The sequence below is a fragment of the Musa acuminata genome, chromosome BXJ2-5, assembly GCF_036884655.1.
Source record: "Musa acuminata AAA Group cultivar baxijiao chromosome BXJ2-5, Cavendish_Baxijiao_AAA, whole genome shotgun sequence".
NCBI lineage: Eukaryota > Viridiplantae > Streptophyta > Magnoliopsida > Zingiberales > Musaceae > Musa > Musa acuminata.
The window spans coordinates 43,442,720-43,463,568 of NC_088342.1; the positions used below are offsets into that span (position 1 = coordinate 43,442,720).

At 42.2% G+C, this 20,849-nt stretch overlaps 3 protein-coding genes across 3 annotated transcripts; all 3 read right to left on the reverse strand.

Moving 5' to 3' along the window:
• Window positions 1-6,883: 6,883 nt before the first annotated feature.
• LOC135611844 (serine/threonine-protein kinase UCN-like) lies at window positions 6,884-8,580 on the reverse strand. Its single transcript, XM_065107491.1, has one exon. It carries the CDS (start codon window positions 8,460-8,462, stop codon window positions 7,164-7,166), a length of 1,299 nt encoding a protein of 432 aa, XP_064963563.1. The 5' UTR covers window positions 8,463-8,580; the 3' UTR covers window positions 6,884-7,163.
• A 4,967-nt stretch (window positions 8,581-13,547) lies between these two features.
• Window positions 13,548-13,995, reverse strand: LOC135611845 (arabinogalactan protein 23-like). The gene has a single exon (XM_065107492.1). The coding sequence runs from the start codon at window positions 13,914-13,916 to the stop codon at window positions 13,740-13,742; it is 177 nt and encodes a 58-aa protein (XP_064963564.1). The 5' UTR covers window positions 13,917-13,995; the 3' UTR covers window positions 13,548-13,739.
• Window positions 13,996-17,412: 3,417 nt separating this feature from the next.
• Window positions 17,413-20,540, reverse strand: LOC103985507 (mannan endo-1,4-beta-mannosidase 6). Its single transcript, XM_009403230.3, has 5 exons — window positions 20,113-20,540; window positions 19,059-19,256; window positions 18,654-18,776; window positions 18,270-18,481; window positions 17,413-18,177 (listed from the first exon to the last, which is right to left on the reverse strand). The coding sequence occupies exons 1-5, from the start codon at window positions 20,485-20,487 to the stop codon at window positions 17,766-17,768; spliced, it is 1,320 nt and encodes a 439-aa protein (XP_009401505.2). The 5' UTR covers window positions 20,488-20,540; the 3' UTR covers window positions 17,413-17,765.
• Between the last annotated feature and the right edge of the window lie 309 nt (window positions 20,541-20,849).

Genomic DNA, 20,849 nt, shown 5'->3' on the forward strand with positions numbered 1-20,849 from the left:
CTTATTAGAGGTTCATGTATTTGAAGATAATGACAAGAGGATGTTACCATTACAAGGAATGATCAGGTTAGGTATTATAGATTTATTATTAATGAGTGCACCCTGCTGGTGCTGCCATCAGGGGAGGAGAAGATGGGTTCTTTGGCAGCTCAGGGGGGACCAGCTTGACCATCTTGGGGTGATGCTACAGATTGTTGGCTGTGGCATGACTGATTGCTACTGAAGTGAAAATGCGGGTCACCTTCTGATTATTGGGTGGGCACAGCATGGGTCAAGGTTCCTTTGGAAATAGGACAAGAGAAGGTAGGGAAAGATTGATAGGAGATGACAAAGGAATTTAAAAGGGACAGAAAGAGGAATGGAGGTGACCTTTTTATGAATATAGTTTTTTTAATCTATAAATATTGTTTAACAAGTTCAATTAGACATTTATCTGCTTGTCCATGATTTTATACTGTTTATTGGTTCATTTTGTTTGCTCTTACAATATGTACAATAGTTGAGTGGTAAACATTGAGTACATGTTATAAAAAAGAAAAAGAAATTGCATAGTTAGGTACATTAATCTTAACCAGACCCTATGTTAGCGGGAGCCTTGCTCACCGAACCACCCTTTATATTTATCCTAGAGGTGTGTATTGACTATACCTGCTTGTGCATGATGAGAAAGTATCAGTAGTTGGGTTTATTAATGTGGCGAAAGAGTGCAGCTAAATGGAGGAAACAACATGGGTGATTTTTAAGCACTAGAAGGTCAGAAGCTACTACATGTACAGACTGACAGATACACATTTTGATGTGCTGATATTGATGAACACATAAACAAGTAGTTTGCTGCATGCAGTGTCAAATTTGCAGTTCAAAATTCTTTGAAACAAGCCATGATATGTTGGTGTTACTCAAATAGGGTAGATCTTAAGGTTCTTGTCACATGGAGAGAGGTGCATTTGGTTTAATGTGGAATTAGATTCTTGCAGATTTGTGATTATACGTCAAGACATTCTTTACTCTACGTTTGCTTGCATAAAATAACCAATCTATACAAAAGCTTTAATTAATAGATAAACCAGATTTTGGGTAGTTTATGTTCCTAACACCTCATCTCATACATGAGTTGGTAGAATGTCTCAGATTTCCATATATGCTACCTGAATTATGTAGGAAATATATGCAAACAGCAGCATGGCACTCGATGTAGGATCTTCTGCTTTAATTTCATATTAAATTATCAGTTCCTAGTAATTCATGTAAAACATAGTCCAATAGATAAGACAAACAGAGATGCTGACTGATCTGTCAGCTTGGATGACCACTAGGCCCTCAAGTATCTCTTTCTTTTTTCTTGGTTCTAATTCGTAAGAACGTATATAATAGTGCTGGGTCTCTTTCATGTTGCAGATGCTGAGCATGACTGCAGGGGAGAAAAGGCTTAATGGGACCATTTGTCAACCAGGCGAAACACAACTATCAATGGCGAATTTTGTATGGGTGATATAGATCGAGAAGAGTCCTGTGATCAAGATTTTTTTCTCTCAGTATCATCATCTGATTAATGCAACTCTTTCTTTTTGTGAGCTACAACATCTCAATGAGGAGGAAGAAAGAGACCAGAGGCACAACTTGTCTCAACACAGCAATGCAATAAATTGCAAAAGGAGGGATGACAAGTCCAAGACATGGGGGACCTTGTGGGAGTTCTTGGCATTGTGCTAACATGGGCAAGATGCTGACGAGGGCTTTCTCTCCATATGTTCATCCAGCAAACAAGGACGGGTGCTTCTTGGGACCCCTTGCACTTGCCTTGTTTCAATCGGAATGCAACAAGAACACAAAAATGAAAGGATTCAGTCCTATTTGGTTGGTCTCTACAAGTCTTAGGGTATCGAAGCAGACAAGTCATGAGCAGAATTAGGGGATGCTGTGTCTTCTTCTGTGCATGGATTGTGAACTTTTTGTTCTACTTGTTTATGATGAAAGATTAAATTCCATGGCATGTTTCTACTGTCTTTTTGCCGAACTCCATGCCTGACATGAGTTCCTCCTATACTTGGCCCTCTTGAACGTCGACTTATTTTTGTTGTCTCCTTCTCTAGCAATATGGAAGCTGCTATTATATCTTTCTTGATCCATAGATTAGATGGATGGATAAATCATATATCTGTTGTCTTAACTTTGGAACAACTCAGTCTCAAACATGCTATAGAGAGACATCAGTGCCAATCATTACTGCATAAAAGGAACAGTCTAGTGCATAGTGTTGCTAAGGATATATTCTCTAATATGTGCATTTAGATTGACATTACAAAACAGATCCCCAATGTCCAATTAGCCAATGCTCACGTTATTTTTGTTGATAGGGAATCATTATCTGATATATATAGTTGTCATGTAGAGTTTTTGATTGGAGGAAAAGATCCAAGTCATCTGTCTATCCACATGTAAAAGATGCCAAGAAGAAGAAGATGTTGTGATAGTTAGAAGCTATCTATCCTTCAAGGCTAGGATGATTTATTTCTTTTGACTAAGCTGTCTACGTTCGTACACCTCTGGTAACTAACATGGATGTGATCATGTCGAGAAATCTCTCTTGACCTCGATTTTTAAATAGGTGACACATTAGGAGTTCAATGTTTTCACCTTGGAGACATCTCGAACAACCCTATGCTTACAGGTCTAAACTACCTTGGGACATCCTCCACCCTTGGGTTGTCTAAAAATAAAACGTAAAACTTGATCGTTTGGTGGCTAGTAGATCGGGAGGAGCTTGTACGAGAAAGGAGAGACATCCTAACCTAAGGAGGCAGAAGAGTAGGATGGTGGAAGATTCATCGGTTATAGAACCGATACCGTGACTACAAGGGACTCGAGGACCGACTTGCCCTGTAGGGTACTGGTACAAAATAGAGAAGGCTACTAAGGAGGCCTTGGAGACTCAAATGGATAAATAAGCCTTATCCATATGGTATGGGAGGATTTACATGGAGGGAGTTTATCTCTCTCCTCCTACGATTTAGACAAGTGTCCCTTCGAGACAATTCCAAAGGGACACTAATAGATGAAAGACTGGAAAAGTACCGGATGAAAGACTAAAAAAGTGCTAAAATCCGTCATGGTGGAGGTAGAAGACCAAATATGCCTGAGACATATGAGTCAAGAAAGGCCAAACCCCATAAGGAAAAATTCGCCACGATGGAGACCAAAGGCAAAATGTGCTTAAGACACATGAGTCGAGAAAACTCAACCCGTATGAGGAGAAATCCACCACAACGGAGTCACAAGATAAAATATGCATGAGGCGGTGAATCGAGAGAACCCGACCCACCGTGAAGACAAATCACGACGAAAACACAAGGTCAAATGTGCCTAAGGTGCACGAGTCAAAAAAATTCGACCCATGTGAAGACAAATCTGTTATAGCGGAGGTGCAAAGCAAAATGTGCCTAAAGCACATGAGTTAGGAAAACCTGACTCCCATGAAGAGAAATCCATCACGATAGAGGCACAAGGCAAAATGTGCTCGAGGTGCGTGAGTCGAGAAAACCTAATCTGTGTGAAGATAAATCTGCTACGACGGAGGTGCATGGCAAAATATGCCCGAGGCGTATGAGTCGGTAAAACCCGACCCAAGTGAGGAGAAATCTGTCATGGAGGAGGTACAAAGCAAAATATGCCCAAGATATATGACTCGGGAGAACCCTATGCACTGGAGAAAAAAATCCACCATGACGGAGGCATAAGGCTAAATGAGCCTAAAGCGCATGAGTTAGAAAATTTTGACCCGCATGAAGATAAATCTGTTATAGTGGAGGCACAAAGCAAAATGCTTGAGATGCATGAGTTAGGAAAATCTGACCCATGTAAAGAGAAATCTATCATGGTGGAGGTGCAAAGCAAAATGTGTTTGAGATGTATGAGTCAAGAAAATCTGACCTGTGTGAAGAGAAATCTACCACTACGAAAGTACAAGGCAAAAGATGCCCGAGGAGTATGAGTCGGGAAAACCAAACTTGTGCGAGAAGAAATCCGTCATGACAGGCATAATGCCAAATGTGCATGTGGTGTATGAGTCGGGAAAACTCGACGCACACAAAGAGAAACCCGCCATGGCAGAGGCACAAGGCCAAATGTGACTAAGGTGTGTGAGTTGAGAAAATCCAGCTCATGTGAAGAGAAATACACAATGATAGAGGCACAAAGTAAAATGTGTCAGAAATATACGAGTCAGAAAAACCTAACTCGTAAAGGAGAAATCCACCATGGTGGAGACACGACAAAATGTGCCCAAGGTGCATGAATAAAAAAAACCCGTGCAATGAAAAATCCACCATGACGGAGGCACAAGACCAACTATTCCTGATGCATGTGAGTCAGAAAAACTCAACCCATGTGAATAGAAATATGCCACGGTGGAAGCGTAGGGCAAAATGTGCCCTAGGCATATGAGTCGGGAAAACTTAATTCGTATAAAAAGAAATTTGTTACAACAGAGGTGCAAGACAAAATGTGCTTAAGGTACATGAATCAAGAAAACTCAATCCGTATAAAGAGAAATCTACTACGACGGAGGTGAGACATATTACAAAATGTGCTAGAGGCTCGTAAGTTGAGAAAATCTAACCCATGCGAGGAGAAATCTACTACGGTAAAGGCACAAGACCAAATATGCTTGAGGCTCATGAGTTGGGAAAACTCAACTCATGCAAAGAGAAACCCACCACAACATAGGTACAAGACCAAATATGCCCGAGGCATATGAGTAAGGAAAACCCAACTCATGTGAAGAAAAATCTGTCACAACTAAGGTATAGGGCAAAATGTGTCCAAGATGCGTAAATTGAAAAAATTCAACCTGCATAAGGAGAAATTAGCTATACGACGGAGGTATAAGGCAAAGTGTGTCCAAGGCACATGAGTTGGGAAAACCCGACTAGCACGAGAAAAAATTCGTCACAGTAGAGGCACAAGGCCAAATGTACATGGGACGAGTGAGTTAGGAAAACTTGACCCGTGTGAAGCGAAATCCACTACGGTGGAGGCGCAGGGCAAAATATGCCCGAGACTCATGAGTTTGTAAAACTCGACCCATATGAAGAGAAATCAACCATTATAGAGGCATAAGGCAAAATATGCTTAAGGTGTGCGAGCCGAGAAAATCAACCCACGTGAAGATAAATATGCCACGATAAAGGCGCAGGGCAAAATATGCCTGAGATGCATGAGTCAAGAAAACCCAACATAGATAAAGAAAAATCTATCATGATAGAGGCGCAAAACAAAGTGTGCCTGAGGTACATGAGTCGGGAGAAGCTAACTTGGAACGAGGAGAAATCTACTATGACGGAAGCATAAAGTAAAATGTGCCCGAGGCATGTGGGTTAGGAAAACCCAATCCACATGAGGAGTTCCCGAACGCACTAATATCGTATGAACTAAACGTTGCACTTCAGACCCCTTTTGTAAGAGCCCTAAAAAACTTCTTAGGGGAGACAAATAATAGGGAAATCCTAATTCGCGTGATGAGAAATCTGCTATGATAGAGGCATAAGGTCAAATATGCCTAAGGCGCGTGAGTCAGGAAAACCCGATCTGCACAAGTAGAAACCCTCTACAATAGAGGCATAAGACTAAATGTGCCTGAGGTGTAAAAAAACCCAACCCACATGAAGAAAAATCCACCATGGTGGAAGCATTGGGCAAAATATGTCTGAGGTGTATGAGTCAAGAAAACTCGACTTATGCAAGGAGAAATCTGTCACGGCGAAGGAATAAGGCAAAATATGTTCGAGGTGTGAGCTGAAAAAACCTGACTAATATGCTCGAAGCACATGAGTCAAGAGAAATCGACCTTTGTGAAGAGAAATCTATCATGATGGAGGCATAAGGCTAAATGTGCTCGATGTGCATAAGTCAAAAAAACTAACCCACGTGAAGAGAAATCTGCCATGATCGAGGCACAAGGCAAAATGTGCTTAAGGTGCGTGAGTCAGGAAATTCTGACTCGCATAAGGAGAAATCTATCATGGTAGAGGCACAAAGTCAGAAGTGCCCGGTGCATATGGGGTGAGAAAACCTGACCTATGTAAGAAGATACCCGTCACGACAGAGGTACAAGGCCAAATTTGCCTAGCATGAATCAGAAAAACTCAACTCGCGTGAAGGAAAATTCGTAATGACAGAGGCATAAGGCAAAATATGCTTGATGTGTGTGAGTCGGAAAAACTCGATCCGTACAAGGCGAAATCCATCATAGCAGAGGCATAAGACAAAATGTGCTCGAAACATGTGAGTTGAAAAACCTCGGCCCACGCGATGAAAAATCTATCATGGCGGAGGCAAAAAGGCAAATGTGCTCGAGACACATAAAGAGAAATCTACTACAGTGGAGGCGTAAGGCAAATTATGCCCAAAACGCGTGAGTTGAGAGAATCCAACATATATAGAAGAAATCCATTACGATAAAAGCATAAAGCAAAATGTGCTTACTTCTTTTGACTATTCACATATGCACTTATATATCTCGGGTTACTAACATGGGTGTCGGAGAGATGAGGTCGGGAAACCTATCTCAACCTCGATCTTCGTATAGATAATACATCGGGAATTCAATGTTTTTACCTTGGACAACCTTGAACATACGGTTTTGGACCACGTTAAACTAATCAAGACGTCAACGATTTTTTTTCTGAACACTCCCTAATAATAGTGAACAGTTTCAACGTAAGATTTTTCCATCGATATGGAACATGAAATATTATTAACTCATCTTTCTTTTTATGATGAGGAACATTAATCGTAAAGAATAAATTGATTGAGAATAGAGCTGCTCTAATTTTTTTTCCGAAGATTAGGAGTTTGATGTGCAGTTTGATATGACAAAAGAGAATTCAATGGATCAGCTTTAGATGTGACGACCCTCAAACGTGCGTTGCGTTGGCTGCTTGAGAACGGGACAACCACCACGTGCAACAGCATCCAACTCTGGCACGGATGGATTCGACGCACGTGGGGACGTTCACGGAGTTTTACATTTTGACCCCATACGTTACTCAATTCTAAAAGGCCCCCCGCCGCGCCCCAACTAACGGTATTCCGTTATGTACAGATCTAGAGGATAGACGGAGACGGAGACGGAGACGGACAGGAAAACTGGAGAGTGTCTGCCGTTAGAACTCCGTCAACGAGCCCATCGACGGCGACGGCTGCGATGCCGGCTGTCGGAGGCCGTTAAAGTAGTCCCTGACGTCGAAGCCCCCATCTTCGCCGAGCCCGATCACTGCCGCCTCGAGGTCCTCCTCCGGCGGCGGAAGGAAGGGCGGCCGCGTGACCTTGGCGAGGATTTCCCACCGGACCCCGCGGAAGAAGGGGTGAGCTCGCACCTCGTCGGCCCCGGCGGCGGACCCCAGCCGGCGGGCGGGGTCCTTCGCGAGGAGGCGCTCGATGAGGTCGGTGAGGTCGCAGCGGCGGCCCCCGGGGAACTCCGGCGGCCGGGTGAGCACGTTGCGGAATGTCTCTTTGCGGTTACGCCCCTTGAACGGCGTCCGGCCGTAGGCCATCTCGTAGGCGAGGACCCCGAGCGCCCACCAGTCGACGGCGAAGCCGTGGCCCTCACCGCGCACCACCTCCGGCGACACGTATTCCTCTGTCCCCACGAACGAGAACGACCGCTCTCCTCCGCCGGCGGCGCCGGACGTGGAGAAGCTGATTCTGCGACGGCTCACGGGGGAGACCCTGGCGGACCGAGCCTTTTTGAGGTGGTGGCGGTGATGGTCGGCCTCGGCGTAGGCGCTGGCAGCGCCGAAGGCGAAGATGCGGGTGAGTTGTCGTCGGTGGCGACGGCGTGGCCGGTTTTCAGGCGGCAGCGGGTGAGGGGGAGCTGTGGACGAGGCGGAGGGGGAAGCGGAAGTGGAAAGATGGCGGGAGAGGTCGAAGTCTGTGAGGGTGATGTGGCCGGAAGACTGGAGGAGGACGTTCTCGGGCTTGAGGTCGCGATAGGCGATGCGGAGGGAGTGGAGGTGCGCAAGCGCGGCGACGAGCTCGGAGAGGTAGAAGCGGATGGCGGTGGGTGAGAAGGCAGCGTCGGGGGAGAGGGAGTGGCGGAGGGCGTGCAGGTCGCCGCCAGAGCAGAAGGGTACTGCCCACGCCAGCAGCTCCGGCGTCTCCACCGAGCCCAGAAGCGAGGGTAGGAACGGGTGGCTCTGGTTGCGTTGTCCGTCGCCGCCCGCCGAGGAGAGGCGGGAGAGGAGGTTGAGCTCCCAGCGGGCGCGGCGGTCAGAGTCCGGCTTGGCGGAAGGGGAGTGCTTCTCCACCACCTTGAGGGCAAAAAGAGGGGGAAGGCAAGGCTGGGGATCGGTGGTGGTGGCGCCACTGCAACGGGAGGTGACTAGGAACACAGTCCCCATGGCTCCCCGGCCGATGACTCGGACGGCCCTGAGGCGGTCCAGATCCAGTTCCATTATTGCCATCCGGCAACTCTCTCTCTCTCTCTCTCTCTCTCTGTCTCTATGGGAGATGAAGAGGAGGGAGGGAATGAAGGGAGACGAGAAGAGGATGCAATTTAAGAGGGAGGGAGGGAAGGAAGGAAGGAGATGGCTTTGCGTGGATTCTCCTTTTCTTTTCTTTTTATTATATACATATATTTATATACAGTTTAGTTGTAAATAGTTATTTATCTAAATGGTGTCAGAAGAAGATTTGATTCTCTTAGTATTTAACACAAGTAATCTATCATAAAGAAAGAAATCCAATTATTTGCATGGAAAGGTGGCTAAAGAAAGAAATCTGCATGGCAGAGAAGTACGTGTAAATCTAAAAATACTGCTCCAACTTACCCACACAACAAAATACGGTGCTGCAAACCCCAGCCATGCTAACTTTAGACTTTAGCGGGAGAAGGTCTGCAACATTAATGGCGGATGCAACACGTGTAGGGAAGAACATGCGTGATGGTTGCAGAGGGACAAAACTGAGGGGTTCTGCTAAATGCGGAAGGAAGGGAGGGTTTAATCTAAGCATCTCAACAGCACAAGGGAGAGAAGAGGAGCAGTTCTTAACTTGGAGGAGATGGCAGTATAAAAGACTGCTGCATGTGTTACATTGATGTGTTGGTACTGATGCAGACAGCAGCAGGAGAAGCTCTCGCCTGGATGTCACATTGGCATCATTCACTCTCTGCCTCGGAGAAAGAAGAGGAAATCATGCAGATGTAACTTTGAATAATTACATGGGGAAATAAGAATGCAAAATAAGAAAGCTAGATTGATAATTGTAATGTTATTTGGAAGGATTTTTATCTCCCTACTTATCTTTGGATCTCCAAAATGACTTGCAAAAGTCATTCGGTAGGGCTATGAAATTTTATTTTTTAAAAAAAATCAAAATATTGACTTTGCCAATATTTTTTTTTTTTAAATATCAACAATCAAAGTACAAAGTAGAAAAGTAAGACAATTTATATGGTTTGATAACCCTATTCTATGTACATAAAAAAAAATAAATATTTTATATCATGAGAAAAATAAATATAATTAATAACTATCTCTTGAGTTTAAGTCTGAAATCTCTTGTACACTCAAAGAATTTTTCTCTCAATCCTTTCTAGATTTATTAGAGAAAATCTTTCTAGATCAAATAATCAAAATCTCTTATACACTCCTTCACATGATTCCGAAGAATCTTCTCTTTCAACTCCTTCTAGATCTATTAGAGAAAATCCTTAGAGCACCTAAATTATTTTCTTCTATACTTCTTTCTTAAAATAAATTTGAGATAGAATAAATAAATCTTATTCTACAAGAGAATCTTTTCATAGTTGGGTTTCTAATCCTTCAATAATTTAAATATAATTAGGATTACTAAAAAATACTTGTGAACTTTAACAAAACTAAGAATATATATACCCTCTAAGCAATGATTACTACAACAGAGAATGTAGGTTTAAATGCTAAGTTGACTTCCAATGATACCATCTCATCCCAACAAACCAATTCATGGTCTGCAAGTACTTGAAGCCATAATTTGATGTCCCAACTATGCTACAACAAATGTGCAGGACATGTTTCTATACCACAGCTCCTCTTGATGACTCACTAACCTCTATGCTTCACAAAGCATATTGTTGTTTCTTACCATCTCAATCCATTAATGTAATGCAGTTCCAAACTACATCCATTAGAATCCATCCTCCTCTCGTGGACTTTTAAGTGCCTCACAATAACTTGAATCTCTAATCAAAAGAATTCATGCTTGCCAACCAATTTACAGGTTGGGTTTGGTGCTTTCTTTGTAAGCATTAGTTTAACTCACCATAGTGTATGAAACTGTGTACACCACCTGCATTAAACAATTGAGGCCTAGTGGTTGCATGTACTATTAGCTAGTCTTAGGCACAGTGAGCAGCATGTTGCTAATATTCTACATTAAGTTGGGTCACTATCACTTGTTTATCTTTTCCTAATCATTTAATAGTTGCTTCCATGATTTCAGCCGGAAATACTGTGATCTCCTCTTTGTTTAGTGTTCTCTATTCTTCTCTTGATTTGTTCCTCTCTTAAAGGGTAGTATTTAACCTAAGAATCATCTAAAAAGCTGAGTGTTTCATTGGTCCAACTCTTAGCTATGGCTTTGCAGTAGGGTAACCTACGTTAAATTGTTGTATTGTGTGTGATATAACATGTCGGTTGTTGTCACTCATCTCCTTTTATCTGATGGTTTCACTTTTTCTGTAATAGCTGAATTATTCTTCCACTTGGAGGTGTTGAAGATAAAACAAGGTTGTAAATCTTTCAAGGATGTTAGTTAAAAGCTTAATGCAGCCTATTATGGTAGAAAGGGAGTCAAAGGATTGAATTCTTCTAAGTTTCTCCGGAATAGATTTAAACAGGGTGAGATTTATATCTTGGTAGAAGTAAGGATGGACTGTCGAATCTTATATTCTCCTTTTATTATGATTTGTGTTTGTTTGTTAATAGCTAGATTTTTCTCTCGATATCAAGATCTTCTCTACCAACAACATGAAATGTTGCTCTTAACTTGATTGCAATGGAGATGAGAATGCAAACAAGGAAGACAAGAAAATTGAAGAGCAGATCAATAAGATTCCAACTCTATGTTGCACATGATTCCTTTCTCACAACACTTGGAAGACTTCAAGATTGTTTCACCCCTTGAAACTTGAAGAACTCACATCAATTCAATCTGGTCATCTTCTAATGAACAAAGAAATGAATTCAATCTTCTCCTCTCTCTCACATTTGTTAGCTGATGCCAGTTGTGGTTGGATAGACAAGTGTGTGTTGTGATTCTTACACAGCTCTCATCAGATTCTTTTCACAGACATTTTTCTTTTGCTCTGCGAGTAATTAGTGTTGTTTATCTGTGTGTCCTCACCACATATATGATTGATCACAGATAAACTAATAAGGACAAGTGCTTGATCACTTTTACTTCAATTATGTAATGCCAACCACTAATGCATGGTACTGATCCCATGAACTAATCATTGACCTAAAGTGGAACTGCACATGCCATTGACTGCTGGAATCCATTTGGTAAAGTATGCTTTTGTGGTTCCTCAAGTTAAAACAAGGATTGTGCTTTTGAGTCATGACATGAGTGGCACTTCGATATCTCCTTTCTCAGATGCTATGGGAAACAAACCTACTGTGTCGATGATGCCTAACCCATGTCATTAATCCCAAAGTTGTCTTTAAATTATTCTTAGAGAGAGAGAGAGAGAGAGAGAGAGAGAGATCAAAAGGTTGTGGTTCACCACTTTAGGGCACAAGAAGGCTGGCCTACTGCTGTGTCTTTCCTGCCTTTTGAGTGTGTATTTGGCACGAGATGCGTGAAAGAATGTGTTCTTTATCCCGCTAAACGAAGGCCAGAAAAGAGATGAGATAAAGGTGAGGTTTGGTGACTTTGGTCGGCCATCATTGGGTCGTTTAATAGTGTCGATTCCCACTTCACGAGTGGGGGAAGTAAAGCTGCCTTTGTTCCCATATGTTCTTCCAACAGTGCTTCTCAGGATTACAGTGCTTAAAGGTTGGCGAAACATGATGCTATTTAGGACAGTGGTAAAGGAGATTTCGTATGTTGTGATGCTTTGGTCGGCCATTATGACAAGCTAATCTAATCTAATCTAATACCTAAAACAAGCTAATCTAATCTAATACCCTGTGAAGCAGTTCCAGAGGTTGAAGACGAAGATGCATCACCTCAGTAGAAATGTATGTGGTCACATGACTTCATTGACTCTGCCCGCTTGTCCTCCACCCACTTCAGCTCGTAGATAGCCACAGCCACTCGTGTATGCGATGCTTATGGGTCGAGTGATTCTCCGAGTTGATAGAGCAGCTGTCGTCTTCAATATCATGCATGCATGATCTGTAACCATGAATGAACCTGAATTCTCTGTACCGCAGCTTATTGTTGTTGATGCTTCGTTCAGTGCTGAGCCAAAAGCATCTCTATTGCTTCATGTGATTGGAATGGTGAGATTCCTTATTTGATTGCTAAGTCCATCGACACACTGCTGCAGTCAGTCTGTCACTACAGACCAAAAGAATGTGGAAGGAAAGAGAGTGGCCGTAAGAACAGATGGACTGTTGCAGGCAACAGAGTGGATAATAAACTGATAAGATCAGAGACAAGACGAATCATGGAATGAGAAAGTCCGAGGAATCGCGGTGAGAGTACCGGATGTCAGTCAGATCACCAAAAGCTTTCGAAAAATTATTTTGGCACAAAATTGCCCTCTAATTTAAATCCTTACTATCACCACCGGTGCGCAGTAGCCGGACTTATAAAGGGGCTACCGGTTTTAAGAACCCGGCTCAAAATAATCGAAGCGGTTTATCTGGTCGACCGGTTTAATTGACGATCAAACGCATCCTGGCCATTGATCTTCCGGGAATTATCGTATCCTACGGTCAGGATTCGATCCCAGCATATCCGGCAACACATGGCTTTATACCGACAAATTGGTGGACCAAAAAAGCCGGTTCGAAATGACCACGACGCTGATCTAATCATTCATTCTGCGCGAATCACGATGCAGGAAACAGAGTTCGATGACTCCCCGTGAGCTTACCCGATATCATCATGCTAATGGTAAATTGCTTAGAGCAAAATAAATTCGGCACGAAAACGTCTGGTGTCGACTTCTTTTAATACCTTCCGGTGAGCAGAATCTAGACTTCTAGAAGCCGGCCCAAATTGGATTAGGCCCAATAACTAGGGCCCGAGCCTGGTCGAGAAAGGGTCCGAAGACTCGACTGTGAGTTTACCCAATACAATTCAAACGATGAAGGGCTTCCGAAATATTAATCATGGCACGAAACTGTTGGAATTCCGCCTCCTTGATCTCACCATCGGTGAGCAGAGTCTCGACATTAACAGGCACGTTGTTCTTGCAATGCATCTTTTAGCTTGAAAGATCGCGATAAAGTTCGTCCATAAACTAAATGATCTCTACTTAGAACACCTTTTAGGATCACTGGCAAGGAACAAAGCCTGAGATGATCTTGATAGAAAGTTATGGAGAAACGCTATAACAAATCGGAAATATTTCATTTCAATTAGGAATTAACTCCAAAACAAATCCCATCCGGCCTTTCTTACAACCCAAACCGATGCAGAAAGAAAGAAAGACAGACAGAAGCAATTGCGACTGGTGGAGCTGACAACAATCAATCAGAGAAGAAAGAAAGGACAATTATCGATACTCTCTTTCTCGTCAAAGGTTACTGCAAGTAGAAGGCGAAGAAGGAGAGCACGGAGGCCCCAATGGCGGCTCCAACGGCGGGGGTGACTGCGAAGGACGCGCTGGCGGGGCCAGGAGCCGGCGCCTCGGCGGCGAGGGCGCCGGTTGCCGAGGCGGCGACGACGAGGACGGCACAGGCAACCTTTCTCATCTCCATCACGAGAGGCGGGGCTGTGGAGAAGATGAGAAAGAGAGACTTATTGGTAGAAGCTTATGTAGGCCTGTGGATGAATGGGGAGGGAATGGGAGGGGTTTTATAGGGTGTTCCAGTGGCTGGGATGGGTATTCGGAGAGGTTAGGAGCTCTCTGTGGCCATGGTTTTGTTTAGGGTGTCGTGGGGTGGTGAATGGCCTCTACGTGCAGGCTTGTGCATGGGAATCGGTCACCTGGTCAACGTTGTTGACCGGGCCGTGTGCATGGTGGCCTGAGGTTGCAGGGCATGATTGGTGATTAATATTGAACTAGTTTTATTTTTTACCCTTAGCTAATATTTATAATAGAATTGGTAATTTGTATTGGTTTGAGATCAGATTATAGTCTTTTTGAAGACTCATCATTCTTCATTATCATTTTTAAAATGAATAAATAAAAATTATATATATATATATATATAAGACTCTATATGAAAAAAAGATTTATCATCCTTTATTTTAAAATATGTTAACACAATCATAATTTTCATTCAAAACCATTTGAATTTTCATAAAAGTAATTCTATGGAACCTTAAAGGATGATTTTCTTAAAAACACCTCTCTTTTTAGGCTTTTCCAATAAAGGTGCTCTTTGTTTTTAATTTTTTTATTTAATATTTTTTTCTTCTAATATCCTAAACGTCTCTTGTCATAACCTATTGCCTTTATCTTGTCGAAAAATTTTATCCTTTATTTTTCTTTCCTCTTCATACTTTGTCACACAGAGATGATGAACTCTCACGGTACAAAGGCAACAAAGGCGTTATACAATGACAATGGATATTTTCATTCATTTAAAATAATTTTAAAATATTTAAAAAATTAAATATATATGATTATAAATAGTAAAATGGGATTTCAAATAGTAATATGAAAACTAGAGAAACCTTCCCAAAAAAAAACCTAATTTTTTTTTTAGAAAAATCATCCAACCTTAAAATATATAACATGATTGATAGTGATTCGAGCTAATTGACGTCTAATCACAGCGTTCTTCAATAACAAATATTACCGTAAATTCATATCAAACGAGTGCACGATCTCACCCCGCAGATACGTGCATGTCGCATGCACGTAGGCGTTCGCAGAGACTTCGTCGAGCAACCATCCCTTCACGTCCGGTTCATGGAGGTCAGGACTACCATGAGGTCGGAGCACGCGGTGATCTTGATCAAATTGGGCGGTTGGATCTTCGACACGCCACCACCTGCTTCTCGATTGCAATGCCCGCGAGGACAAACCCTTATCGTGTGCCCGTTAAATTATTCGTGGTGTTCGTACGGTGGGTCCCGACGTCTCCTCCAAACCGGGCTTGGATCCGACCGATGTTGTCGGATCTGGATCCCCGACTCGGCAACCGTGGGTTCGGAGCACGAGGCCCCCACGTGGGAACCGAAACCCAATAATTCAACCTCCTCATCCCGATATATTCCATCACACATTTTAATTCTTGGCTCCCACATGCCCCTCCCCAATTCGTACGATCACAGAATTTAGTACTCCTAATCGATCATTTATCGAACAATATATTGTTTTGTTTAATCTAAAAAAATACTATTACAATCGTACCCGATTTCGTCCTCTTTGATTGTTTGTTTTATCCATAGTTATAAGAATTGATTAAAAATATTTTAAAATATATTAAATGATTTTAAATTATATATAGCAAAAAAATAAAATAATAATAATAACTAATTAAGTTTTTAAGTAAATAATAAAAATAAATTTAAATTAAGGGTATTTAAGTAATCATGCATTGCACTGTAAATTCGAAGCAAAACAAGAACAAGATCTCGTCGTCATCTTCTTTCTTGGGAACACCCATCTCTCTCTCTCTCTCTCTCTTAATACTGCCGCAATTTTCTCGTATGTGTCTGCTGTCATATGGGGTTTATTTAACATGAAATAAGAGAAATTTTGCTAACCATTAAGGGAGTGTGAAGCCATTAAGTACCACCGAAGTACTGTTCTCTTTCCTGTCTCCTCGTCGTCTTTCCTCGCCTCTCTCACTCCTTCCGCTCTCAGCAGTAGGTATGAAGGTGGAGGAGGACGCTCCATCTTGCAGAAGGCTTCCCCCCTCAGGTACCACACTCGCTCCGGAAGCCATCTCTCCTCGGTTCTCAGCGAGAAAACCACGTTGGTGACATGTGATTTTGGTCAGAATACATCAGCCTCCATGGCGTACATGGGAAAGCCAGGCATTTCTTCTGCTCCTATTGTTGCTTGTTTCTCTCTCTCCCTGTTTCTTCTTGTTAGCAGATAAGAGTTCGGCGGCAGGTGCTGCAAAGCAATGTCGCTCTCTCTCTCTCTATATATGTGCCTGCCTTCGTGAATTAGAATCAGATGGAAAGAAATGTTGTATATACGTCTTGATGTCTGTGTGGAAGTGTAAGCGGAGGTACATAGTAATTACCCAAGCGAGAATGCTGCGAGTTGTCCTTCAATCATCCACTCTCTTCGTAGATCTTGTTTCACTTGGATTGAGTAAAGTGTCGAAGCATAATTGGCAGTCATGATTATGATCTTTTTCTTCTCTCTTTGTCCGATAAGATAGCATAGCTGAAGCATAAAAGTTTCTGATCACATCAGAATGCAACGATTCTTCATTTCTTTAGCAAATCAGTTCTTCATATAGGCAGATGCAATTGTCTCTTGCACCAACCACTCTTGTATTATTATTTCCGTGTCTTCTTCACATTATGAATGAAAGCTTCCTTCGAAGCAGCAATCACTCGAGCATGGAATCCTATTGTCAGAAATCGAACGTTGTTGTCGGCAATGTAAGCCCCACACTGGCCGAGCAACCTTGTAATCTGTAATGATCATATAATGATGTATTTGGACTCATTATAGAAGGGTTTCCATTAAACTAATCAAGCTTATTACAGTCAATAATCCGGTTTTCCATGTGGTTGAGTACCGATGTTGTTGAACTGCTAGTTTTGCCTTTTGGAGGAGGCCAAAGAGATTTGGATTTAGATGCTTTGGGAAGTAGTGATATAGGAATGATCGAATTAGTGTTTAATTGCTGTAAATATAGCATCTTGCATATGTTTTCTTTGTGCGTGGTAGATTGTGTTGAGGGCTTATTTTTATGTTCTTCCAGAACTATGCGGCAGATATTGCGCCCTTGAGTAGGGCTCGGAAAGGTCACCCGTTGACTTCTTGTGGGGCTATCGGTCTTAAATGGAGGGCCTAATCCTTAAATGACCATCTGCTATCTGCTTGTTATACTCCTAAAGATGAAAGAACTGTTGAATTAGGTTCCATCCATGAGAGAATAACTAAGAAAGCTGTAGAACTTCTCAGCAAATGTATGCTAGATTGGGATGATTTACAACTCCCAAGCTCTGAAGGAGGTATGCTGGATTGTTTGATGCTAATGTGTTAAAACATTAGCTCCTGGTACATTGGTTACACATGATGAGAGAAGGAATAGCACTGAACAAGATGCATGAGTGTATATTTCAGAACAGATGTGATATTTCTTTTGGACAAAAAACAAGGAATTGATCAATTTATTCTCACAAGTAATTACAAGTAATCATGAATAAGTTTGTTGTCTTCATGTGCTACATACTCTTCTAATATGGAAAAAAATCCATCATGTGTGCCAGTGAAAAATAACATACAAATCCTTTCCATCCTTTGTCGCAATCGTTTCCAACTAGTAGTTGGTCTTCTTGTCTGAATGCTTCTGGTGGTAGCTCGCAGGATGTCAAATCTAATCTCTCTCTATTTCATAAACAAATCTCTACGTCGTTGATCATGTCATCAAATAGCCATTTCTACCTTGGTTGGAAGTCTTCGATCCTTAGGATGGTGGCTCCAAACAGCTCTGGACAACTTCTCTACTTGTGTTATCCTTTGTCATGTGCAAGTTTCTCAGTCGACAAGATTGTTGTGCTATCAGTTTATATGTGGATGGGTGCTCGCTTGCTACCAATGAGAACTCATCCTGATAACTCTGCATTCCTTCAACCATCAATTGCCAAATTAAAGCACCCGCTGCAGCTTGCCCCTTCTTAGCTGACTCGTATACTTTGTCATAGACGATCTTCAGTAATATGTCTCTGTCATATGTCCCATTTTTCTTTACACGCAAATGGGAGCCAACCTCGGAGAAGAGGACTGGTTTCTTTAGCACATGCTCACTATCATTGACGTGAGAATCAACCCAACTTGAGAGATACTCAACCTTTTCTTCCAGGCTTGCCTTTGGAATCCTACAAGTAATGGTCACATGTCTTCAATGCTAAAGTGCAAAATAGCAAGTGTCATATAATGAAACCAAACCAAGAAGGTCACCATCACCAACCAGCTATCTGGATATGCATGTACCGAAGCGAAATCAATATTCTCAATTGCTGAGTTTTGTATGAAGTCAGAACCAAGTGAAGCTGCCCATGACCCTGGATTAGCACCCAACCGGTCGTTCCTTGCAGGTCCATAAAACCCTTCAAGCCCCACTGTGACAAGATGTTTCTCATCCAAGCTCTTTACATAGGATGCCATTTCAGCGATCCAGGCCTGTTAGAAGTGCTTGATAGAGTTAAACTTCTTGAAACTTTTTTCAGTCATAACAATTAAGCATTTGTACTTTCACATCGCTAGTTTGATCTTGAGAAATTTACACACTGGCATAAAGTAATAAACTAATAGAAAAGAAAGCGAATTAAGAATTCATAGGTTGTTTTATTACCTGAAGAAGTGGACCGGATGAATTGTATTCACATCGAGGCTCATTAATGAGCTCCCAAGCAAATATGGCAGGTTCATCGCGGTATCTGATGCCACTATATGTGTTCTTTCTTGAAATTATTGCCTGTACACGCATTATATTAAAATGGTTGAGCACTAGATAAGGATTCGAAAATAACTAAGTACCATCATCTGGTATAACCATCCTCATGTTCACTAGAGCAACTATTGAGCAATGATTTAACTATTTGCAGGTAAAAGACCATAAATCACTATGCAATCATCTGTTTCACATTTGCACCAGTGTCGAACAAGAATCTCATCAAGATACTATTAATTCACAACAAAGAAAATTAGCATCTTGATCCAATTTACTCTGATAATCACATGTGCATAACCAGTATACCTTAACATAGTCCTTATAGTAGCCCTTGATGGTTGGATGCGAGAAAAATGGATCTGTGGAAGTTGACACATTGATCCCAGAAGCTTGTGCCCACCTAACGTACTGAGATTTTCCCCCAAATGCGCCGAGATTGTTTACAAGACAAAGAATTAACCGTATGTAATGCTTCCTTGCTTGATATATGACAAAATCCAGTGCCTGAGACCAAACAGAGTTATAAACAAATACTATTAGGAAAGAACCAAATTATAGAAGCCAGTGCCATTGCAAGAATAATGCTGAAGTTGAAACCGGATGCTGATAGCTCAATATTCTAGTAACAAAACAATTTTTTTTGCTATAAACACCATAAAATGATTGAAAATTATCTTCTTAAATCAATTTTGACCTCATAAGCACTAGTTACCTGCAATGGTACCTAGTTGTAGTTATCAAACCAGAGCAACATTTTGTCATGTATCTATTTACTTGATTCAACATGTTGTGTCGTGTCTAATGTGCTGATGTTGCTTATCATGATCAAATTCTATGCCAGTTGAATAGTATTAATACAATTATCAGAAAAAAACTACAAAATCAACTCAGAGGCAAGCACTATCAAGAAAAGATCGAACTGATGCTATAAAAAAATTTGACACAAGACAGTTAAGAGTATATAAAGTAGAAGAAACAGAACAGCATTGGAAGACTTCTTATCATATATATTAAGAGTGGAATTCAAGGAAACTTATGTTCTTTCTCATAGATAGCCATCACAAATTTTAAGCCATTCTCTGAAGTCGTCAGAGGAACAAATGGGAAAAGTTTCATCAGCTAAAGCCAACACGGATTTCAATTATAAATGTTCAATTAATGGTATAAGGTGCACCAATTTCTCATGTAGGTCAGCATCGGCATCGTCCATCGCTACGATTCAAGATTTTTCGAAACAGAATGCAATTGAGACTTTATTTCCCCATCTGAAGCCGACAATCCACTCAAAGATTCCAACTTTGTAAGATAGTACACGAGACCAGGAAAGATGCAGAAGCAGATAGGATGGGAGATCCAAAACCTGGAAGATCCGCTCGTCGAAGTGACCAGGGTAGATCTGGAGCGCGTTGGGTCCACCGTCGCTGAACGCCCAGGTCCGGCACACCGACATCCCCATCGCCCTCCCACGCCGGAGCATATCCACCACCCGATCGCTGGAGTCGGACGACATGAGCCAGTAGGAGTTCCACCCGTTGACGTACACCGGCGACCCGTCTTCGAGGTCGATGAACCGGGTCCCGTTCCTGCCGACGAAACCCATTTTCGGCTGGAGCCACGGGATCGGTATCCGGACGCCGCCGCGGCCACCGCCCCCGCCGCTCGATGACCAGTTGAGGTAGCCGACGGCGGCGAGGAGGAGGAGGCCGAGGAGCGTGTAGATCCTCCGCTCCTTCATTGCTACCCCCCTCGGTTACCCAACGTGGAGATCTGAACGAACTCCTCTTGTTACCTGATGATCGAGCGGGGCCCAGTCGTTGGAGGCTGGCGTATAATTGGCGGGTGGATTTTAGCTTTCTACTTTCCCGTTTTACCCGATCTCAGTGGAGTTGAGAGTGCAACGGGCTTTAGTTCGAGCACGAAGAAGCGTGTGACGTTGCAATGAGAGCAGAGTGCTGAGAGCACTAAAAGGTCAGCGACACAAAATCTTAGAAAATGTTAATGAAAAATAAACATATTAATTTACTTTTTGAAAGCTAAATCACTGCCATTGAATTTTTGGGAAAGCCAAACAGATGGATTCAACGAAATCTAAATAGC

Coding starts and splice junctions, on each gene's coding strand:
- LOC135611844 (XM_065107491.1), bottom strand. CDS start 8,462: ATGGCAATAATGGAACTGGATCTGGACCGCCTCAGGGCCGTCCGAGTC.
- LOC135611845 (XM_065107492.1), bottom strand. CDS start 13,916: ATGGAGATGAGAAAGGTTGCCTGTGCCGTCCTCGTCGTCGCCGCCTCG.
- LOC103985507 (XM_009403230.3), bottom strand. CDS start 20,487: ATGAAGGAGCGGAGGATCTACACGCTCCTCGGCCTCCTCCTCCTCGCC. Junction 19,257..20,112: donor TCGACGAGCGGATCTTCCAG/GTTTTGGATCTC, acceptor GTTTGGTCTCAG/GCACTGGATTTTGTCATATA. Junction 18,777..19,058: donor ACTATAAGGACTATGTTAAG/GTATACTGGTTA, acceptor ATGCGTGTACAG/GCAATAATTTCAAGAAAGAA.